Genomic DNA, 18,673 nt, shown 5'->3' with positions numbered 1-18,673 from the left:
AACACCTGGACGGAAACACTTGGACGGAAACACTTGGACGGGGAACACCTGGACGGGGAACACCTGGACAGAAACACTTGGACTGGAACACCTGGACGAAAACACCTGGAGGGAAACACTTGGACTGGAACACCTGGACGAAAACACCTGGAGGGAAACACCTGGACGGGAACACCTGGACGGAAACACCTGGACGGAAACACCTGGACGGGAACACCTGGACGGAAACACTTGGACGGAAACACTTGGACGGAAACACCTGGACGGGGAACACCTGGACGGAAACACTTGGACTGGAACACCTGGACGAAAACACCTGGACGGAAACACTTGGACGGAAACACTTGGACGGGGAACACCTGGACGAAAACACCTGGACGGAAACACTTGGACGGAAACACCTGGACGGGGAACACTTGGACGGAAACACCTGGAGGGAAACACCTGGACGGAAACACTTGGACGGGGAACACCTGGACGGGGAACACTTGGACGGAAACACCTGGAGGGAAACACCTGGACGGAAACACTTGGACGGGGAACACCTGGACGGGGAACACCTGGACGAAAACACCTGGAGGGAAACACTTGGACTGGAACACCTGGACGAAAACACCTGGAGGGAAACACCTGGACGGGAACACCTGGACGGAAACACCTGGACGGAAACACCTGGACGGGAACACCTGGACGGAAACACTTGGACGGAAACACCTGGACGGGGAACACCTGGACGGAAACACTTGGACTGGAACACCTGGACGAAAACACCTGGACGGAAACACTTGGACGGAAACACTTGGACGGGGAACACCTGGACGAAAACACCTGGACGGAAACACCTGGACGGGGAACACTTGGACGGAAACACCTGGAGGGAAACACCTGGACGGGGAACACTTGGACGGAAACACTTGGACGGAAACACCTGGACGGGGAACACCTGGACGGAAACACTTGGACTGGAACACCTGGACGAAAACACCTGGACGGAAACACTTGGACGGAAACACTTGGACGGGGAACACCTGGACGAAAACACCTGGACGGAAACACTTGGACGGGAACACCTGGACGGGAACACCCGGACGGGGAACACCCGGACGAGGAACACCCGGACGGGGACACCTGGACGGAAACACTTGGACGGGAACACCTGGACGAAAACACCTGGACGGAAACACTTGGATGGGAACACCCGGACGAAAACACCCGGACGGAAACACCTCGACGGGGAACACCCGGACAGGAACACCCGGACGGAAACACTTGGACGGGAACACCTGGACGAAAACACCTGGACGGAAACACTTGGACGGAAACACCTGGACAGAAACACTTGGACGGGAACACCTGGACGGGAACACCCGGACGGGGAACACCCGGACGAGGAACACCCGGACGGGGAACACCCGGACAGGAACACCCGGACGGGAAACACCTGGAGGGAAACACCTGGACGAAGGGCAACTCTTGTCAGAAAATAAAAAAAAATCACATTACTACATAAAACCAGGTTTTTCTACTTATTTAACAAGATGAATTATTGGGTTATTAGGATGAAAAATTTACTTCTAAATCACTGTGTTGAAGTCGAAACTCGGTAGTCTGTTGACTACATTTCATCATCCCGTCATTCACACGACATAGGACTGGAATAAATGGTTCAGGATAGGTTTTCCAGTATGTGAGCATAACGCTGCAGATGAGACCTACAGTCCCGAGGATGTTTTAAAGGAAGGGAAGCGGCTGAGCGATGCCCTCGGATCTCTGCAGGATGTGGTGGATGAAATCCAATCCAACTTTATTTATACAACACTTTAAAAACAACAGTTGACCAAAGTGCTGAACACAATCCCAGGCTCCACAACCAAAACAGGCATCATGCTAAGAAGTAAAATAATATCCTATGAAAAGTTACATTAACATACAATAAAACAGGATAAAATGCAACATAAGAAGCCAATAAAAGTTGGGTCCGAAGAGCGAATTTAAAAACGGAAAGAGACCCAGCCTCTCTAAGGTGCAGTCGTACTGAATTCTAAAGTTGGAGGCCAACAACTAAAAAGGAGTGATCCTGAGTCCCCACCCAGTTCTCCAGCTGAGACAGGAGGATCTGGTGGTCCACAGGACCAAAGGCTGTTGAGTCCAACACCACCACACCAACATGGTGTCCAGAATCAGTAGCCAGGAGCACATCATGAAGAACTCTTACTGCTGTTTCAGTGCTGTGCTCAGACTGGAACACCTCAAGAACATCATATTTCTCTAGAAATTATGTTAACTGACCATAAATTACTTTCTGCAAGACTTTGGAAAGAAAAGGAAGTTTTGAAATAGACATGAAAGATGCTTAGGTGAGACTGGGTCAGCTGGGGAACCCAGGATCTCGTGATCTATCAGCTCCTCCAAAAGTCTTCAAAACGGGGGATCAACGGGTTGTTTATAACGGGCTTGGTGTTTGCTATTTTATCAACAAAGAACTGAGAAAAGACTCATCTGCTTACGTTCCAAGCTGTGTGTGTTGCAGGAGAAGATGCCGCTGGCAGTGGTTGGAAGCAACGTGGTGGTCGAGGTGAACGGGAAGAAGGTTCGAGGTCGCCAGTATCCATGGGGCGTGGCAGAAGGTAGGTCCACGCTGGTCCAGAAAAGGAGAAACCAGGAAGCCTAGAAGATGTCAGAAATGATGATTCAGACTTTTTACATTTTGCGTGTCTGACTTGTATGATAAAAGATAGAACATGTTAACATTTGCTCTGTTGGATGGATGGAGCTGGTTTCCCGTCCTCCACCGTGATCCTCTGTGTGTTTACGGCCGGATAATTAAGGACTTGTCAAAATATGAATTCAGGACACGTTTGTACGTGCCAACTGGATGTTTTCTTTCATTTTGGTTGTTTTTTTGACACCCTTCTTACAGAAAAAGCCGTACTTGTTTAAAAGTTGTTAGAAGATGCTGAAGAAGTATCACAGATGTGGGATACTTTCAGCTTCTGTGTGGCTACGAAGCAGGATAAACTAAAGGTTCTGGGAACTTTGGATGGAAATGTGTTTCCTGACCTTGCTGCGTTTAGTCCTGGATGGAAGGTCCTGAAACGACAACATTTCCCGGCTGGTAATCCTTCAGCAGAGACCAGATGACGTAAACATCCAGCTGCCATTTAAAAAAGGCTTTAATGACATTTTCTGTGGAATTCAGCCTTTGATTTTACAAGCCTGGAGATAAACTGGACATTGTGTCCTGGTGTCCAGTCTTTGATAGAGCTTAAACAACACAGAACAGGTAATAATATCATCTGCTTTTCACCTGAAATCAACCAGGTGAGTGAGCTGTTGCATTTTGACAAGTATGAATTATCCAGCCCTTCCTTTCCAACCCTCTCCTTGTGGAGGTGTGGGTCTGATCCTGACGGAGATTCTGGAAAAGGTCGGCTGGCTTAGCGTGGGGTAATTCATTACTCCATTTGTTCCTGTGCTTGATCTTGGGAAGAATACTGGTTGTAAGTGGTAAACTGTTTATTTCCCACATAAAGGAACTTTCTGTTGCTTTGTGGTTGGCCGGTTATCAGTCTTTCACTATTTCATTCTTTCTTTTCTCTCTTCTTTCCTTTTTTTTCTTTGTTTATTCTGTTCCTTGACTGACAGAGGGCATTTTTGGTAAACAAAACCATCTTTCACTTTATTTCAACCTCATTTTTTCCCCCACTCCTCCCACCCAGAGGTAAACCCTCCCCCCTGTCAGGACCCCCATCCTTCCCTTCCTTTTACTTTTCTGTTGCTGTGCTGTCTCATCATCAGGCTGATGGTCAAACCAATGCTCCAATCAGACTTGGGCTACACACTGAAAGTCTCCAAGCATTTAAAAACACGACCAAGATCCTTCATGTGACCCTGATATGCTGGTCGGCTCAGACCCCTGACCTCAAACCAGTCCAGATCTTATGTCCTCCACAAGTTCCTTCCCCCAAGCGGTGGCTTCGAAAGTGACTCCAGAGGGCAGGAAACGTTTACCTGCAGGAGGTTGTCGGCGCAGATTTGGTCATAAATTGCTTCATTTAATGGAAGAAAAGCTTGATGTGGAAGTAAATGTTCAGTAGAAGATCCATCAGATCAGAAAGAAAAGGTCATTAAATGGGAGTAAACATTTTTTTATGGAACCTAAAACGGCTTGCAAAGCCAGATCTCAGTTTACGTGGCAGGAAAAAAAACATCCCATCTTTACTTGGGAATCTTTCATCAGGTTTTGGTGGAAACTTTGGACCAAATTCCTGCAGGTTCACATGAATGATTCAGTCTGAAATCTCGCAGCAAGAAAATGTTCTGCTTTAGTTTTACTTTTATCTGTCAGATCTGGAAACAGGATGAAATCACCTCCGACTCCAGCGGTGAGGCCACCAGTCTGCTTCATCCACCAGTCTATCTGGAGTTCAGATAAGCATCTTCATATTTATATTATTTACTGGAGGAATTTAAAGATGAATGTTTGAGGAGAGTGGCTTAAATCCCCATCAGGTGTGTTCTGGTGTTTCCAGATCTGAGCAGCTTTCATGACGAATAAAAAGCAGGCGATCAAAATGCTGAACGTGAGACCAGAGCAGGAGATTTAAAGTTTTGTCCCAGGTCTGATCCTGTAAGTAGTCATGGAGAGAACTACATCTCCAACACAAACATCACCCTAACTTCGGTTCCCTTCTTTGCTCCGTGGTGTAAAACCCAGTTCAAAATGTCCGTCCTGCTTCGCCACGCAGCTCAGCTGAGCTGGATGGTGGTGCAGGGCGAGAACCGGACCAAGGACTGGGATCCACCATGCTAACGCTTTGCTTCTAGCTTCATTAAACATCTAACGGTGAGTTAGAACCTTCCAGGACAGCATGTAGCAGCTCATCGAGTCATCTCTATAGTTTTACTGTGAAGCATCAAACATGGCGTCAGAAACATCCTGCACAACATCAAACACCGAATGCATGTTGAAAGTAAAGCTGTTCATCATCACGGCTGGAATAAACTCTGCTGGTGGAGAAAAGCAAAACACCTGATTAGCTGAGACCACGAGCTTTATTCATCTGGAAGAAAATGAATATTAATGATAAATTTACAATAAAAACAATGAAAGAAAAGTCAGAATCAGGTGTTCTGGTGATGAAATGAGTTCGATCTCAGCTACAACTTATTTTCTTTTCCTTTAACCCCACTGATACCCCCCTCACACACACACACACACACACACACACAAGCCCTGTGCTCCCTCCAGCCAGTCGGCTTGGACACATGCAGGTTATGATGATGTTCCAGGCTGAATCTGGGCCAAAGACCGGTTCTGGTCTGAGCCGTTACTGACTTCCAGACCCAGATTTAGCCTCTGCTGGGCGCAGACAGTAACTGAAACCCCGTACCCCTCCCCTCCGTCAGAGTTTCCCCCTCTAGAAGAGACGGGAGGTCAGTGGCTGGCTTGGGATGCCAAGGGGCAGGACAGCCTAAGTTTCATCAACGGTAAGGTGTCCGTCCCCCTTTCCCCCCCCCCGCTCACCGCTTCATCTGCAAGGATTTTATGTAGAGGAAGGTTGGAGACGTCCTACATGGAGCAGCAGTGCATCTGCAGCCTTTTCCAGAATCCCGTCCGACCCGTGTCTCCTACGTCCGACCCGTGTCTCCTACGTCCGACCCGTGTCTCCTACGTCCGACCCGTGTCTCCTACGTCCGACCCGTGTCTCCTACGTCCAACCCGTACCAGTGTCTCCTACGTCCGACCCGTGTCTCCTACGTCCGACCCGTGTCTCCTACGTCCGACCCGTGTCCCCTACGTCCGACCCGTGTCCCCTACGTCCGACCCGTGTCTCCTACGTCCGACCCGTGTCCCCTACGTCCGACCCGTGTCCCCTACGTCCGACCCGTGTCTCCTACGTCCGACCCGTGTCCCCTACGTCCGACCCGTGTCCCCTACGTCCGACCCGTGTCCCCTACGTCCGACCCGTGTCTCCTACGTCCGACCCGTGTCTCCTACGTCCGACCCGTGTCCCCTACGTCCGACCCGTGTCTCCTACGTCCGACCCGTGTCTCCTACGTCCGACCCGTGTCTCCTACGTCCGACCCGTGTCCCCTACGTCCGACCCGTGTCCCCTACGTCCGACCCGTGTCCCCTACGTCCGACCCGTGTCTCCTACGTCCGACCCGTGTCTCCTACGTCCGACACGTGTCTCCTACGTCCGACCCGTGTCCCCTACGTCCGACCCGTGTCTCCTACGTCCGACCCGTGTCTCCTTGTCCGACCCGTGTCTCCTACGTCCGACCAGTGTCTCCTACGTCCGGCCCGTGTCTCCTTGTCCGACCCGTGTCTCCTACGTCCGACCCGTGTCTCCTACGTCCGGCCCGTGTCTCCTTGTCCGACCCGTGTCTCCTACGTCCGACCCGTGTCTCCTACGTCCGACCCGTGTCTCCTACGTCCGACCCGTGTCTCCTTGTCCGACACGTGTCTCCTACGTCCGACCCGTGTCTCCTTGTCCGACCCGTGTCTCCTACGTCCGACCCGTGTCTCCTTGTCCGACCCGTGTCTCCTACGTCCGACCCGTGTCTCCTACGTCCGGCCCGTGTCTCCTTGTCCGACCCGTGTCTCCTTGTCCGACACGTGTCTCCTACGTCCGGCCCGTGTCTCCTACGTCCGACCCGTGTCTCCTTGTCCGACACGTGTCTCCTACGTCCGGCCCGTGTCTCCTTGTCCGACCCGTGTCCCCTACGTCCGACACGTGTCTCCTACGTCCGACCCGTGTCTCCTACGTCCGGCCCGTGTCTCCTACGTCCGACACGTGTCTCCTACGTCCGACCCGTGTCTCCTACGTCCGACCCGTGTCTCCTACGTCCGACCCGTGTCTCCTACGTCCGACCCGTGTCTCCTACGTCCGACCCGTGTCTCCTACGTCCGACCCGTGTCTCCTACGTCCGACCCGTGTCTCCTTGTCCGACCCGTGTCTCCTTGTCCGACACGTGTCTCCTACGTCCGACCCGTGTCTCCTACGTCCGACCCGTGTCTCCTACGTCCGACCCGTGTCTCCTTGTCCGACACGTGTCTCCTACGTCCGACCCGTGTCTCCTTGTCCGACCCGTGTCTCCTACGTCCGACCCGTGTCTCCTTGTCCGACCCGTGTCTCCTACGTCCGACCCGTGTCTCCTACGTCCGGCCCGTGTCTCCTTGTCCGACCCGTGTCTCCTTGTCCGACACGTGTCTCCTACGTCCGGCCCGTGTCTCCTACGTCCGACCCGTGTCTCCTACGTCCGACACGTGTCTCCTACGTCCGGCCCGTGTCTCCTACGTCCGACCCGTGTCTCCTTGTCCGACCCGTGTCTCCTACGTCCGACCCGTGTCTCCTACGTCCGGCCCGTGTCTCCTTGTCCGACCCGTGTCTCCTTGTCCGACACGTGTCTCCTACGTCCGGCCCGTGTCTCCTACGTCCGACCCGTGTCCCCTACGTCCGACACGTGTCTCCTACGTCCGGCCCGTGTCTCCTTGTCCGACCCGTGTCCCCTACGTCCGACACGTGTCTCCTACGTCCGACCCGTGTCTCCTACGTCCGGCCCGTGTCTCCTACGTCCGACCCGTGTCTCCTACGTCCGACCCGTGTCTCCTACGTCCGACCCGTGTCCCCTACGTCCGACACGTGTCTCCTACGTCCGACCCGTGTCTCCTACGTCCGACCCGTGTCTCCTTGTCCGACCCGTGTCTCCTACGTCCGACCCGTGTCTCCTACGTCCGACCCGTGTCTCCTACGTCCGGCCCGTGTCTCCTTGTCCGACCCGTGTCTCCTACGTCCGGCCCGTGTCTCCTACGTCCGACCCGTGTCTCCTTGTCCGACACGTGTCTCCTACGTCCGGCCCGTGTCTCCTTGTCCGACCCGTGTCCCCTACGTCCGACACGTGTCTCCTACGTCCGACCCATGTCTCCTACGTCCGACCCGTGTCCCCTACGTCCGACCCGTGTCTCCTACGTCCGACCCGTGTCTCCTACGTCCGACCCGTGTCTCCTACGTCCGACCCGTGTCTCCTACGTCCGACCCGTGTCCCCTACGTCCGACCCGTGTCCCCTACGTCCGACACGTGTCTCCTACGTCCGACACGTGTCTCCTACGTCCGACCCATGTCTCCTACGTCCGACCCGTGTCCCCTACGTCCGACACGTGTCTCCTACGTCCGACCCGTGTCTCCTACGTCCGACCCGTGTCCCCTACGTCCGACCCGTGTCTCTTACGTCCGACCCGTGTCTCCTACGTCCGACACGTGTCTCCTACGTCCGACCCGTGTCTCCTACGTCCGACCCGTGTCTCCTTGTCCGACACGTGTCTCCTACGTCCGGCCCGTGTCTCCTTGTCCGACCCGTGTCCCCTACGTCCGACACGTGTCTCCTACGTCCGACCCGTGTCTCCTACGTCCGGCCCGTGTCTCCTACGTCCGACACGTGTCTCCTACGTCCGACCCGTGTCTCCTACGTCCGACCCGTGTCTCCTACGTCCGACCCGTGTCCCCTACGTCCGACACGTGTCTCCTACGTCCGACCCGTGTCTCCTACGTCCGACCCGTGTCTCCTTGTCCGACCCATGTCTCCTACGTCCGACCCGTGTCCCCTACGTCCGACACGTGTCTCCTACGTCCGACCCGTGTCTCCTACGTCCGACCCGTGTCTCCTACGTCCGACCCGTGTCTCCTACGTCCGACCCGTGTCTCCTTGTCCGACACGTGTCTCCTACGTCCGGCCCGTGTCTCCTTGTCCGACCCGTGTCCCCTACGTCCGACACGTGTCTCCTACGTCCGACCCGTGTCTCCTACGTCCGGCCCGTGTCTCCTACGTCCGACACGTGTCTCCTACGTCCGACCCGTGTCTCCTACGTCCGACCCGTGTCTCCTACGTCCGACACGTGTCTCCTACGTCCGACCCGTGTCTCCTACGTCCGACCCGTGTCTCCTACGTCCGACCCGTGTCCCCTACGTCCGACACGTGTCTCCTACGTCCGACCCGTGTCTCCTACGTCCGACCCGTGTCTCCTTGTCCGACCCGTGTCTCCTACGTCCGACCCGTGTCTCCTACGTCCGACCCGTGTCTCCTACGTCCGACCCGTGTCTCCTACGTCCGGCCCGTGTCTCCTTGTCCGACCCGTGTCTCCTACGTCCGACCCGTGTCTCCTACGTCCGACCCGTGTCTCCTACGTCCGGCCCGTGTCTCCTTGTCCGACCCGTGTCTCCTACGTCCGACCCGTGTCTCCTACGTCCGACCCGTGTCTCCTACGTCCGACCCGTACCAGTGTCTCCTACGTCCGACCCGTGTCCCCTACGTCCGACCCGTGTCTCCTACGTCCGACACGTGTCTCCTACGTCCGACCCGTGTCTCCTACGTCCGACCCGTGTCCCCTACGTCCGACCCGTGTCTCCTACGTCCGACCCGTGTCTCCTACGTCCGGCCCGTGTCTCCTACGTCCGACCCGTGTCCCCTACGTCCGACCCGTGTCTCCTACGTCCGACCCGTGTCCACTACGTCCGACCCGTGTCCCCTACGTCCGACCCGTGTCTCCTACGTCCGACCCGTGTCCCCTACGTCCGACCCGTGTCTCCTACGTCCGACCCGTGTCCCCTACGTCCGACCCGTGTCCACTACGTCCGACCCGTGTCCACTACGTCCGACCCGTGTCCCCTACGTCCGACCCGTGTCTCCTACGTCCGACCCGTGTCCCCTACGTCCGACCCGTGTCTCCTACGTCCGACCCGTGTCCCCTACGTCCGACCAGTGTCTCCTACGTCCGACCCGTGTCCCCTACGTCCGACCCGTGTCCCCTACGTCCGACCCGTGTCTCCTACGTCCGGCCCGTGTCTCCTACGTCCGACCCGTGTCTCCTACGTCCGACCCGTGTCTCCTACGTCCGACCCGTGTCTCCTACGTCCGAACCGTGTCTCCTACGTCCGACCCGTGTCTCCTACGTCCGACCCGTGTCTCCTACGTCCGACCCGTGTCCCCTACGTCCGACCAGTGTCTCCTACGTCCGACCCGTGTCCCCTACGTCCGACCCGTACCAGTGTCTCCTACGTCCGACCCGTGTCTCCTACGTCCGACCCGTGTCCCCTACGTCCGACCCGTACCAGTGTCTCCTACGTCCGACCCGTGTCTCCTACGTCCGACCCGTGTCTCCTACGTCCGACACGTGTCTCCTACGTCCGACCCGTGTCTCCTACGTCCGACACGTGTCTCCTACGTCCGACCCGTGTCTCCTACGTCCGACCCGTGTCTCCTACGTCCGACCCGTGTCTCCTACGTCCGACCCGTGTCCCCTACGTCCGACACGTGTCCCCTACGTCCGACCCGTGTCTCCTACGTCCGACCCGTGTCTCCTACGTCCGACCCGTGTCTCCTACGTCCGACCCGTGTCCCCTACGTCCGACCCGTGTCTCCTACGTCCGACCCGTGTCCCCTACGTCCGACCCGTGTCTCCTACGTCCGACCCGTGTCCCCTACGTCCGACGTCCGGCCCGTGTCTCCTACGTCCGACCCGTGTCCCCTACGTCCGACGTCCGGCCCGTGTCTCCTACGTCCGGCCCGTGTCTCCTACATCCGACACGTGTCTCCTACGTCCGACCCGTGTCCCCTACGTCCGACGTCCGACCCGTGTCCCCTACGTCCGACCCGTGTCCCCTACGTCCGACGTCCGGCCCGTGTCTCCTACGTCCGGCCCGTGTCTCCTACGTCCGACACGTGTCTCCTACGTCCGACCCGTGTCTCCTACGTCCGGCCCGTGTCTCCTACGTCCGACCCGTGTCTCCTACGTCCGGCCCGTGTCTCCTACGTCCGGCCCGTGTCTCCTACGTCCGACCCGTGTCTCCTACGTCCGACCCGTGTCTCCTACGTCCGACGTCCGGCCCGTGTCTCCTACGTCCGACCCGTGTCTCCTACGTCCGACCCGTGTCTCCTACGTCCGGCCCGTGTCTCCTACGTCCGGCCCGTGTCTCCTACGTCCGACCCGTGTCTCCTACGTCCGACGTCCGACCCGTGTCCCCTACGTCCGACGTCCGGCCCGTGTCTCCTACGTCCGGCCCGTGTCTCCTACGTCCGGCCCGTGTCTCCTACGTCCGGCCCGTGTCTCCTACGTCCGACACGTGTCTCCTACGTCCGACCCGTGTCTCCTACGTCCGACCCGTGTCTCCTACGTCCGACACGTGTCTCCTACGTCCGACCCGTGTCTCCTACGTCCGACCCGTGTCTCCTACGTCCGGCCCGTGTCTCCTACGTCCGACCCGTGTCTCCTACGTCCGGCCCGTGTCTCCTACGTCCGACACGTGTCTCCTACGTCCGACACGTGTCTCCTACGTCCGACCCGTGTCTCCTACGTCCGGCCCGTGTCTCCTACGTCCGGCCCGTGTCTCCTACGTCCGACCCGTGTCTCCTACGTCCGACCCGTGTCCCCTACGTCCGGCCCGTGTCTCCTACGTCCGACCCGTGTCTCCTACGTCCGACCCGTGTCTCCTACGTCCGGCCCGTGTCTCCTTGTCCGACCCGTGTCTCCTACGTCCGACCCGTGTCTCCTACGTCCGACCCGTGTCTCCTACGTCCGGCCCGTGTCTCCTTGTCCGACCCGTGTCTCCTACGTCCGACCCGTGTCTCCTACGTCCGACCCGTGTCTCCTACGTCCGGCCCGTGTCTCCTTGTCCGGCCCGTGTCTCCTACGTCCGGCCCGTGTCTCCTACGTCCGACCCGTGTCTCCTACGTCCGACCCGTGTCCCCTACGTCCGACCCGTGTCTCCTACGTCCGACCCGTGTCTCTTACGTCCGACCCGTGTCTTCTACGTCCGACCCGTGTCTCCTACGTCCGACCCGTGTCTCCTACGTCCGACCCGTGTCTCCTACGTCCGACCCGTACCAGTGTCTCCTACGTCCGACCCGTGTCTCCTACGTCCGACCCGTGTCTCTTACGTCTGACCCGTGTCTCCTACGTCCGACCCGTACCAGTGTCTCCTACGTCCAACCCGTGTCTCCTACGTCCAACCCGTACCAGTGTCTCCTACGTCCGACCCGTGTCTCCTACGTCCAACCCGTGTCTCCTACGTCCGACACGTGTCTCCTACGTCCGACACGTGTCTCCTACGTCCGACCCGTGTCTCCTACGTCCGGCCCGTGTCTCCTACGTCCGACCCGTGTCTCCTACGTCCGACCCGTGTCTCCTACGTCCGACACGTGTCTCCTACGTCCGACCCGTGTCGCCTACGTCCGACCCGTGTCGCCTACGTCCGACCCGTGTCTCCTACGTCCGACCCGTGTCTCCTACGTCCGACACGTGTCTCCTACGTCCGACACGTGTCTCCTACGTCCGACCCGTGTCCCCTACGTCCGACCCGTGTCTCTTACGTCCGACCCGTGTCTCCTACGTCCGACCCGTGTCGCCTACGTCCGACCCGTGTCTCCTACGTCCGACCCGTGTCGCCTACGTCCGACCCGTGTCTCCTACGTCCGACACGTGTCTCCTACGTCCGACCCGTGTCTCTTACGTCCGACACGTGTCTCCTACGTCCGACCCGTGTCTCCTACGTCCGACCCGTGTCTCCTCCGTCCGACCCGTGTCTCCTACGTCCGACCCGTGTCTCTTACGTCCGACCCGTGTCTCCTACGTCCGACCCGTGTCTCTTACGTCCGACCCGTGTCTCCTACGTCCGACCCGTGTCTCCTACGTCCGACCCGTGTCTCCTCCGTCCGACCCGTGTCTCCTACGTCCGACCAGTGTCTCCTACGTCCGACCCGTGTCTCTTACGTCCGACCCGTGTCTCTTACGTCCGAACCGTGTCTCCTACGTCTGAACCGTGTCTCCTACGTCCGACCCGTGTCTCCTACGTCCGACCCGTGTCTCTTACGTCTGACCCGTGTCTCTTACGTCCGAACCGTGTCTCCTACGTCCGACCAGTGTCTCCTACGTCCGACCCGTGTCTCTTACGTCCGAACCGTGTCTCCTACGTCTGAACCGTGTCTCCTACGTCCGACCAGTGTCTCCTACGTCCGACCAGTGTCTCCTACGTCCGACCCGTGTCTCTTACGTCCGAACCGTGTCTCCTACGTCTGAACCGTGTCTCCTACGTCCGACCCGTGTCTCCTACGTCCGACCAGTGTCTCCTACGTCTGACCCGTGTCTCTTACGTCCGAACCGTGTCCCCTACGTCCGACCCGTGTCTCCTACGTCCGACCCGTGTCTCCTACGTCCGACCAGTGTCTCCTACGTCTGACCCGTGTCTCTTACGTCCGAACCTTGTCTCCTACGTCCGACCCGTGTCTCCTACGTCCGACCCTTACCAGTGTCTCCTACGTCCTACCCGTACCAGTGTCTTCTACGTACAACCCGTACCAGTGTCTCCTACGTCCGACACGTGTCTCCTACGTCCGACACGTGTCTCCTTGTCCGACCCGTGTCTCCTTGTCCGACACGTGTCTCCTACGTCCGACCAGTGTCTCCTACGTCCGACCCGTGTCTCCTACGTCCGACCCGTGTCTCCTTGTCCGACACGTGTCTCCTACGTCCGACACGTGTCTCCTTGTCCGACCCGTGTCTCCTACGTCCGACCCGTGTCTCCTTGTCCGACCCATACCAGTGTCTTCTACGTCCGACCCGTGTCTCCTTGTCCGACCCGTGTCTCCTTGTCCGACACGTGTCTCCTACGTCCGACACGTGTCTCCTTGTCCGACCCGTGTCTCCTACGTCCGACCCGTGTCTCCTTGTCCGACCCATACCAGTGTCTTCTACGTCCGACCAGTGTCTCCTACGTCCGACCCGTGTCTCCTACGTCCGACCAGTGTCTCCTACGTCCGACCCGTGTCCCCTACGTCCGACCCGTGTCCCCTACGTCCGACCCGTGTCTCCTACGTCCGACCAGTGTCTCCTACGTCCGACCCGTGTCTCCTACGTCCGACCCGTGTCTCCTACGTCCGACCAGTGTCTCCTACGTCCGACCCGTGTCTCCTACGTCCGACCCGTGTCTCCTACGTCCGACCAGTGTCTCCTACGTCCGACCCGTGTCCCCTACGTCCGACCCGTGTCCCCTACGTCCGACCCGTGTCTCCTACGTCCGAACCGTGTCTCCTACGTCCGACCCGTGTCCCCTACGTCCCACCTGTGTCCCCTACGTCCGACCCGTGTCCCCTACGTCTGACCCGTGTCTCCTACGTCCGAACCGTGTCTCCTACGTCCGACCCGTGTCCCCTACGTCCCACCCGTGTCTCCTACGTCCGACCCGTGTCTCCTACGTCCGACCCGTGTCTCCTACGTCCGACACGTGTCTCCTACGTCCGACCCGTGTCTCCTACGTCCGGCCCGTGTCTCCTTGTCCGACCCGTGTCTCCTACGTCCGACCCGTGTCTCCTACGTCCGACCCGTGTCTCCTACGTCCGGCCCGTGTCTCCTTGTCCGACCCGTGTCTCCTACGTCCGGCCCGTGTCTCCTACGTCCGACCCGTGTCTCCTACGTCCGACCCGTGTCCCCTACGTCCGACCCGTGTCTCCTACGTCCGACCCGTGTCTCTTACGTCCGACCCGTGTCTTCTACGTCCGACCCGTGTCTCCTACGTCCGACCCGTGTCTCCTACGTCCGACCCGTGTCTCCTACGTCCGACCCGTACCAGTGTCTCCTACGTCCGACCCGTGTCTCCTACGTCCGACCCGTGTCTCTTACGTCTGACCCGTGTCTCCTACGTCCGACCCGTACCAGTGTCTCCTACGTCCAACCCGTGTCTCCTACGTCCAACCCGTACCAGTGTCTCCTACGTCCGACCCGTGTCTCCTACGTCCAACCCGTGTCTCCTACGTCCGACACGTGTCTCCTACGTCCGACACGTGTCTCCTACGTCCGACCCGTGTCTCCTACGTCCGGCCCGTGTCTCCTACGTCCGACCCGTGTCTCCTACGTCCGACCCGTGTCTCCTACGTCCGACACGTGTCTCCTACGTCCGACCCGTGTCGCCTACGTCCGACCCGTGTCGCCTACGTCCGACCCGTGTCTCCTACGTCCGACCCGTGTCTCCTACGTCCGACACGTGTCTCCTACGTCCGACCCGTGTCTCCTACGTCCGACCCGTGTCCCCTACGTCCGACCCGTGTCTCTTACGTCCGACCCGTGTCTCCTACGTCCGACCCGTGTCTCCTACGTCCGACCCGTGTCGCCTACGTCCGACCCGTGTCTCCTACGTCCGACCCGTGTCTCCTACGTCCGACACGTGTCTCCTACGTCCGACCCGTGTCTCTTACGTCCGACACGTGTCTCCTACGTCCGACCCGTGTCTCCTACGTCCGACCCGTGTCTCCTCCGTCCGACCCGTGTCTCCTACGTCCGACCAGTGTCTCCTACGTCCGACCCGTGTCTCTTACGTCCGACCCGTGTCTCTTACGTCCGAACCGTGTCTCCTACGTCCGAACCGTGTCTCCTACGTCCGACCAGTGTCTCCTACGTCCGACCCGTGTCTCTTACGTCCGAACCGTGTCTCCTACGTCTGAACCGTGTCTCCTACGTCCGACCAGTGTCTCCTACGTCCGACCAGTGTCTCCTACGTCCGACCCGTGTCTCTTACGTCCGAACCGTGTCTCCTACGTCTGAACCGTGTCTCCTACGTCCGACCCGTGTCTCCTACGTCCGACCAGTGTCTCCTACGTCTGACCCGTGTCTCTTACGTCCGAACCGTGTCCCCTACGTCCGACCCGTGTCTCCTACGTCCGACCCGTGTCTCCTACGTCCGACCAGTGTCTCCTACGTCTGACCCGTGTCTCTTACGTCCGAACCTTGTCTCCTACGTCCGACCCGTGTCTCCTACGTCCGACCCTTACCAGTGTCTCCTACGTCCTACCCGTACCAGTGTCTTCTACGTACAACCCGTACCAGTGTCTCCTACGTCCGACACGTGTCTCCTACGTCCGACACGTGTCTCCTTGTCCGACCCGTGTCTCCTTGTCCGACACGTGTCTCCTACGTCCGACCAGTGTCTCCTACGTCCGACCCGTGTCTCCTACGTCCGACCCGTGTCTCCTTGTCCGACACGTGTCTCCTACGTCCGACACGTGTCTCCTTGTCCGACCCGTGTCTCCTACGTCCGACCCGTGTCTCCTTGTCCGACCCATACCAGTGTCTTCTACGTCCGACCCGTGTCTCCTTGTCCGACCCGTGTCTCCTTGTCCGACACGTGTCTCCTACGTCCGACACGTGTCTCCTTGTCCGACCCGTGTCTCCTACGTCCGACCCGTGTCTCCTTGTCCGACCCATACCAGTGTCTTCTACGTCCGACCAGTGTCTCCTACGTCCGACCCGTGTCTCCTACGTCCGACCAGTGTCTCCTACGTCCGACCCGTGTCCCCTACGTCCGACCCGTGTCCCCTACGTCCGACCCGTGTCTCCTACGTCCGACCAGTGTCTCCTACGTCCGACCCGTGTCTCCTACGTCCGACCCGTGTCTCCTACGTCCGACCAGTGTCTCCTACGTCCGACCCGTGTCTCCTACGTCCGACCCGTGTCTCCTACGTCCGACCAGTGTCTCCTACGTCCGACCCGTGTCCCCTACGTCCGACCCGTGTCCCCTACGTCCGACCCGTGTCTCCTACGTCCGAACCGTGTCTCCTACGTCCGACCCGTGTCCCCTACGTCCCACCTGTGTCCCCTACGTCCGACCCGTGTCCCCTACGTCTGACCCGTGTCTCCTACGTCCGAACCGTGTCTCCTACGTCCGACCCGTGTCCCCTACGTCCCACCCGTGTCTCCTACGTCCGACCCGTGTCTCCTACGTCCGACCCGTGTCTCCTACGTCCGACACGTGTCTCCTACGTCCGACCCGTGTCTCCTACGTCCGGCCCGTGTCTCCTTGTCCGACCCGTGTCTCCTACGTCCGACCCGTGTCTCCTACGTCCGACCCGTGTCTCCTACGTCCGGCCCGTGTCTCCTTGTCCGACCCGTGTCTCCTACGTCCGGCCCGTGTCTCCTACGTCCGACCCGTGTCTCCTACGTCCGACCCGTGTCCCCTACGTCCGACCCGTGTCTCCTACGTCCGACCCGTGTCTCTTACGTCCGACCCGTGTCTTCTACGTCCGACCCGTGTCTCCTACGTCCGACCCGTGTCTCCTACGTCCGACCCGTGTCTCCTACGTCCGACCCGTACCAGTGTCTCCTACGTCCGACCCGTGTCTCCTACGTCCGACCCGTGTCTCTTACGTCTGACCCGTGTCTCCTACGTCCGACCCGTACCAGTGTCTCCTACGTCCAACCCGTGTCTCCTACGTCCAACCCGTACCAGTGTCTCCTACGTCCGACCCGTGTCTCCTACGTCCAACCCGTGTCTCCTACGTCCGACACGTGTCTCCTACGTCCGACACGTGTCTCCTACGTCCGACCCGTGTCTCCTACGTCCGGCCCGTGTCTCCTACGTCCGACCCGTGTCTCCTACGTCCGACCCGTGTCTCCTACGTCCGACACGTGTCTCCTACGTCCGACCCGTGTCGCCTACGTCCGACCCGTGTCGCCTACGTCCGACCCGTGTCTCCTACGTCCGACCCGTGTCTCCTACGTCCGACACGTGTCTCCTACGTCCGACCCGTGTCTCCTACGTCCGACCCGTGTCCCCTACGTCCGACCCGTGTCTCTTACGTCCGACCCGTGTCTCCTACGTCCGACCCGTGTCGCCTACGTCCGACCCGTGTCTCCTACGTCCGACCCGTGTCTCCTACGTCCGACACGTGTCTCCTACGTCCGACCCGTGTCTCTTACGTCCGACACGTGTCTCCTACGTCCGACCCGTGTCTCCTACGTCCGACCCGTGTCTCCTCCGTCCGACCCGTGTCTCCTACGTCCGACCAGTGTCTCCTACGTCCGACCCGTGTCTCTTACGTCCGACCCGTGTCTCTTACGTCCGAACCGTGTCTCCTACGTCTGAACCGTGTCTCCTACGTCCGACCCGTGTCTCCTACGTCCGACCCGTGTCTCCTACGTCCGACCCGTGTCTCTTACGTCCGAACCGTGTCTCCTACGTCCGACCAGTGTCTCCTACGTCCGACCCGTGTCTCTTACGTCTGACCCGTGTCTCTTACGTCCGAACCGTGTCTCCTACGTCCGACCAGTGTCTCCTACGTCCGACCCGTGTCTCTTACGTCCGAACCGTGTCTCCTACGTCTGAACCGTGTCTCCTACGTCCGACCAGTGTCTCCTACGTCCGACCAGTGTCTCCTACGTCCGACCCGTGTCTCTTACGTCCGAACCGTGTCTCCTACGTCTGAACCGTGTCTCCTACGTCCGACCCGTGTCTCCTACGTCCGACCAGTGTCTCCTACGTCTGACCCGTGTCTCTTACGTCCGAACCGTGTCCCCTACGTCCGACCCGTGTCTCCTACGTCCGACCAGTGTCTCCTACGTCTGACCCGTGTCTCTTACGTCCGAACCTTGTCTCCTACGTCCGACCCGTGTCTCCTACGTCCGACCCTTACCAGTGTCTCCTACGTCCTACCCGTACCAGTGTCTTCTACGTACAACCCGTACCAGTGTCTCCTACGTCCGACACGTGTCTCCTACGTCCGACACGTGTCTCCTTGTCCGACCCGTGTCTCCTTGTCCGACACGTGTCTCCTACGTCCGACCCGTGTCTCCTACGTCCGACCCGTGTCTCCTTGTCCGACACGTGTCTCCTACGTCCGACACGTGTC

At 59.0% G+C, this 18,673-nt stretch overlaps 1 protein-coding gene across 1 annotated transcript in view; it reads left to right on the top strand.

Moving 5' to 3' along the window:
* Positions 1 to 18,673, top strand: part of LOC306771054 (septin-7-like) — a 91,183-nt gene that overhangs the window by 63,279 nt on the left and 9,231 nt on the right. Inside the window, exon 8 of the mRNA XM_079260087.1 lies at positions 2,531 to 2,627. Coding sequence (XP_079116213.1) covers positions 2,531 to 2,627 — 97 coding nt within the window. The remainder of the gene's footprint in view (positions 1 to 2,530; positions 2,628 to 18,673) is intronic.

This window comes from Telmatherina bonti (assembly GCF_933228915.1).
Source record: "Telmatherina bonti genome assembly, chromosome: 2".
Lineage (NCBI taxonomy): Eukaryota > Metazoa > Chordata > Actinopteri > Atheriniformes > Telmatherinidae > Telmatherina > Telmatherina bonti.
The sequence above is the reverse complement of the archived record's forward strand: the minus strand, read 5'-3'. Positions and strand labels throughout refer to the sequence as shown.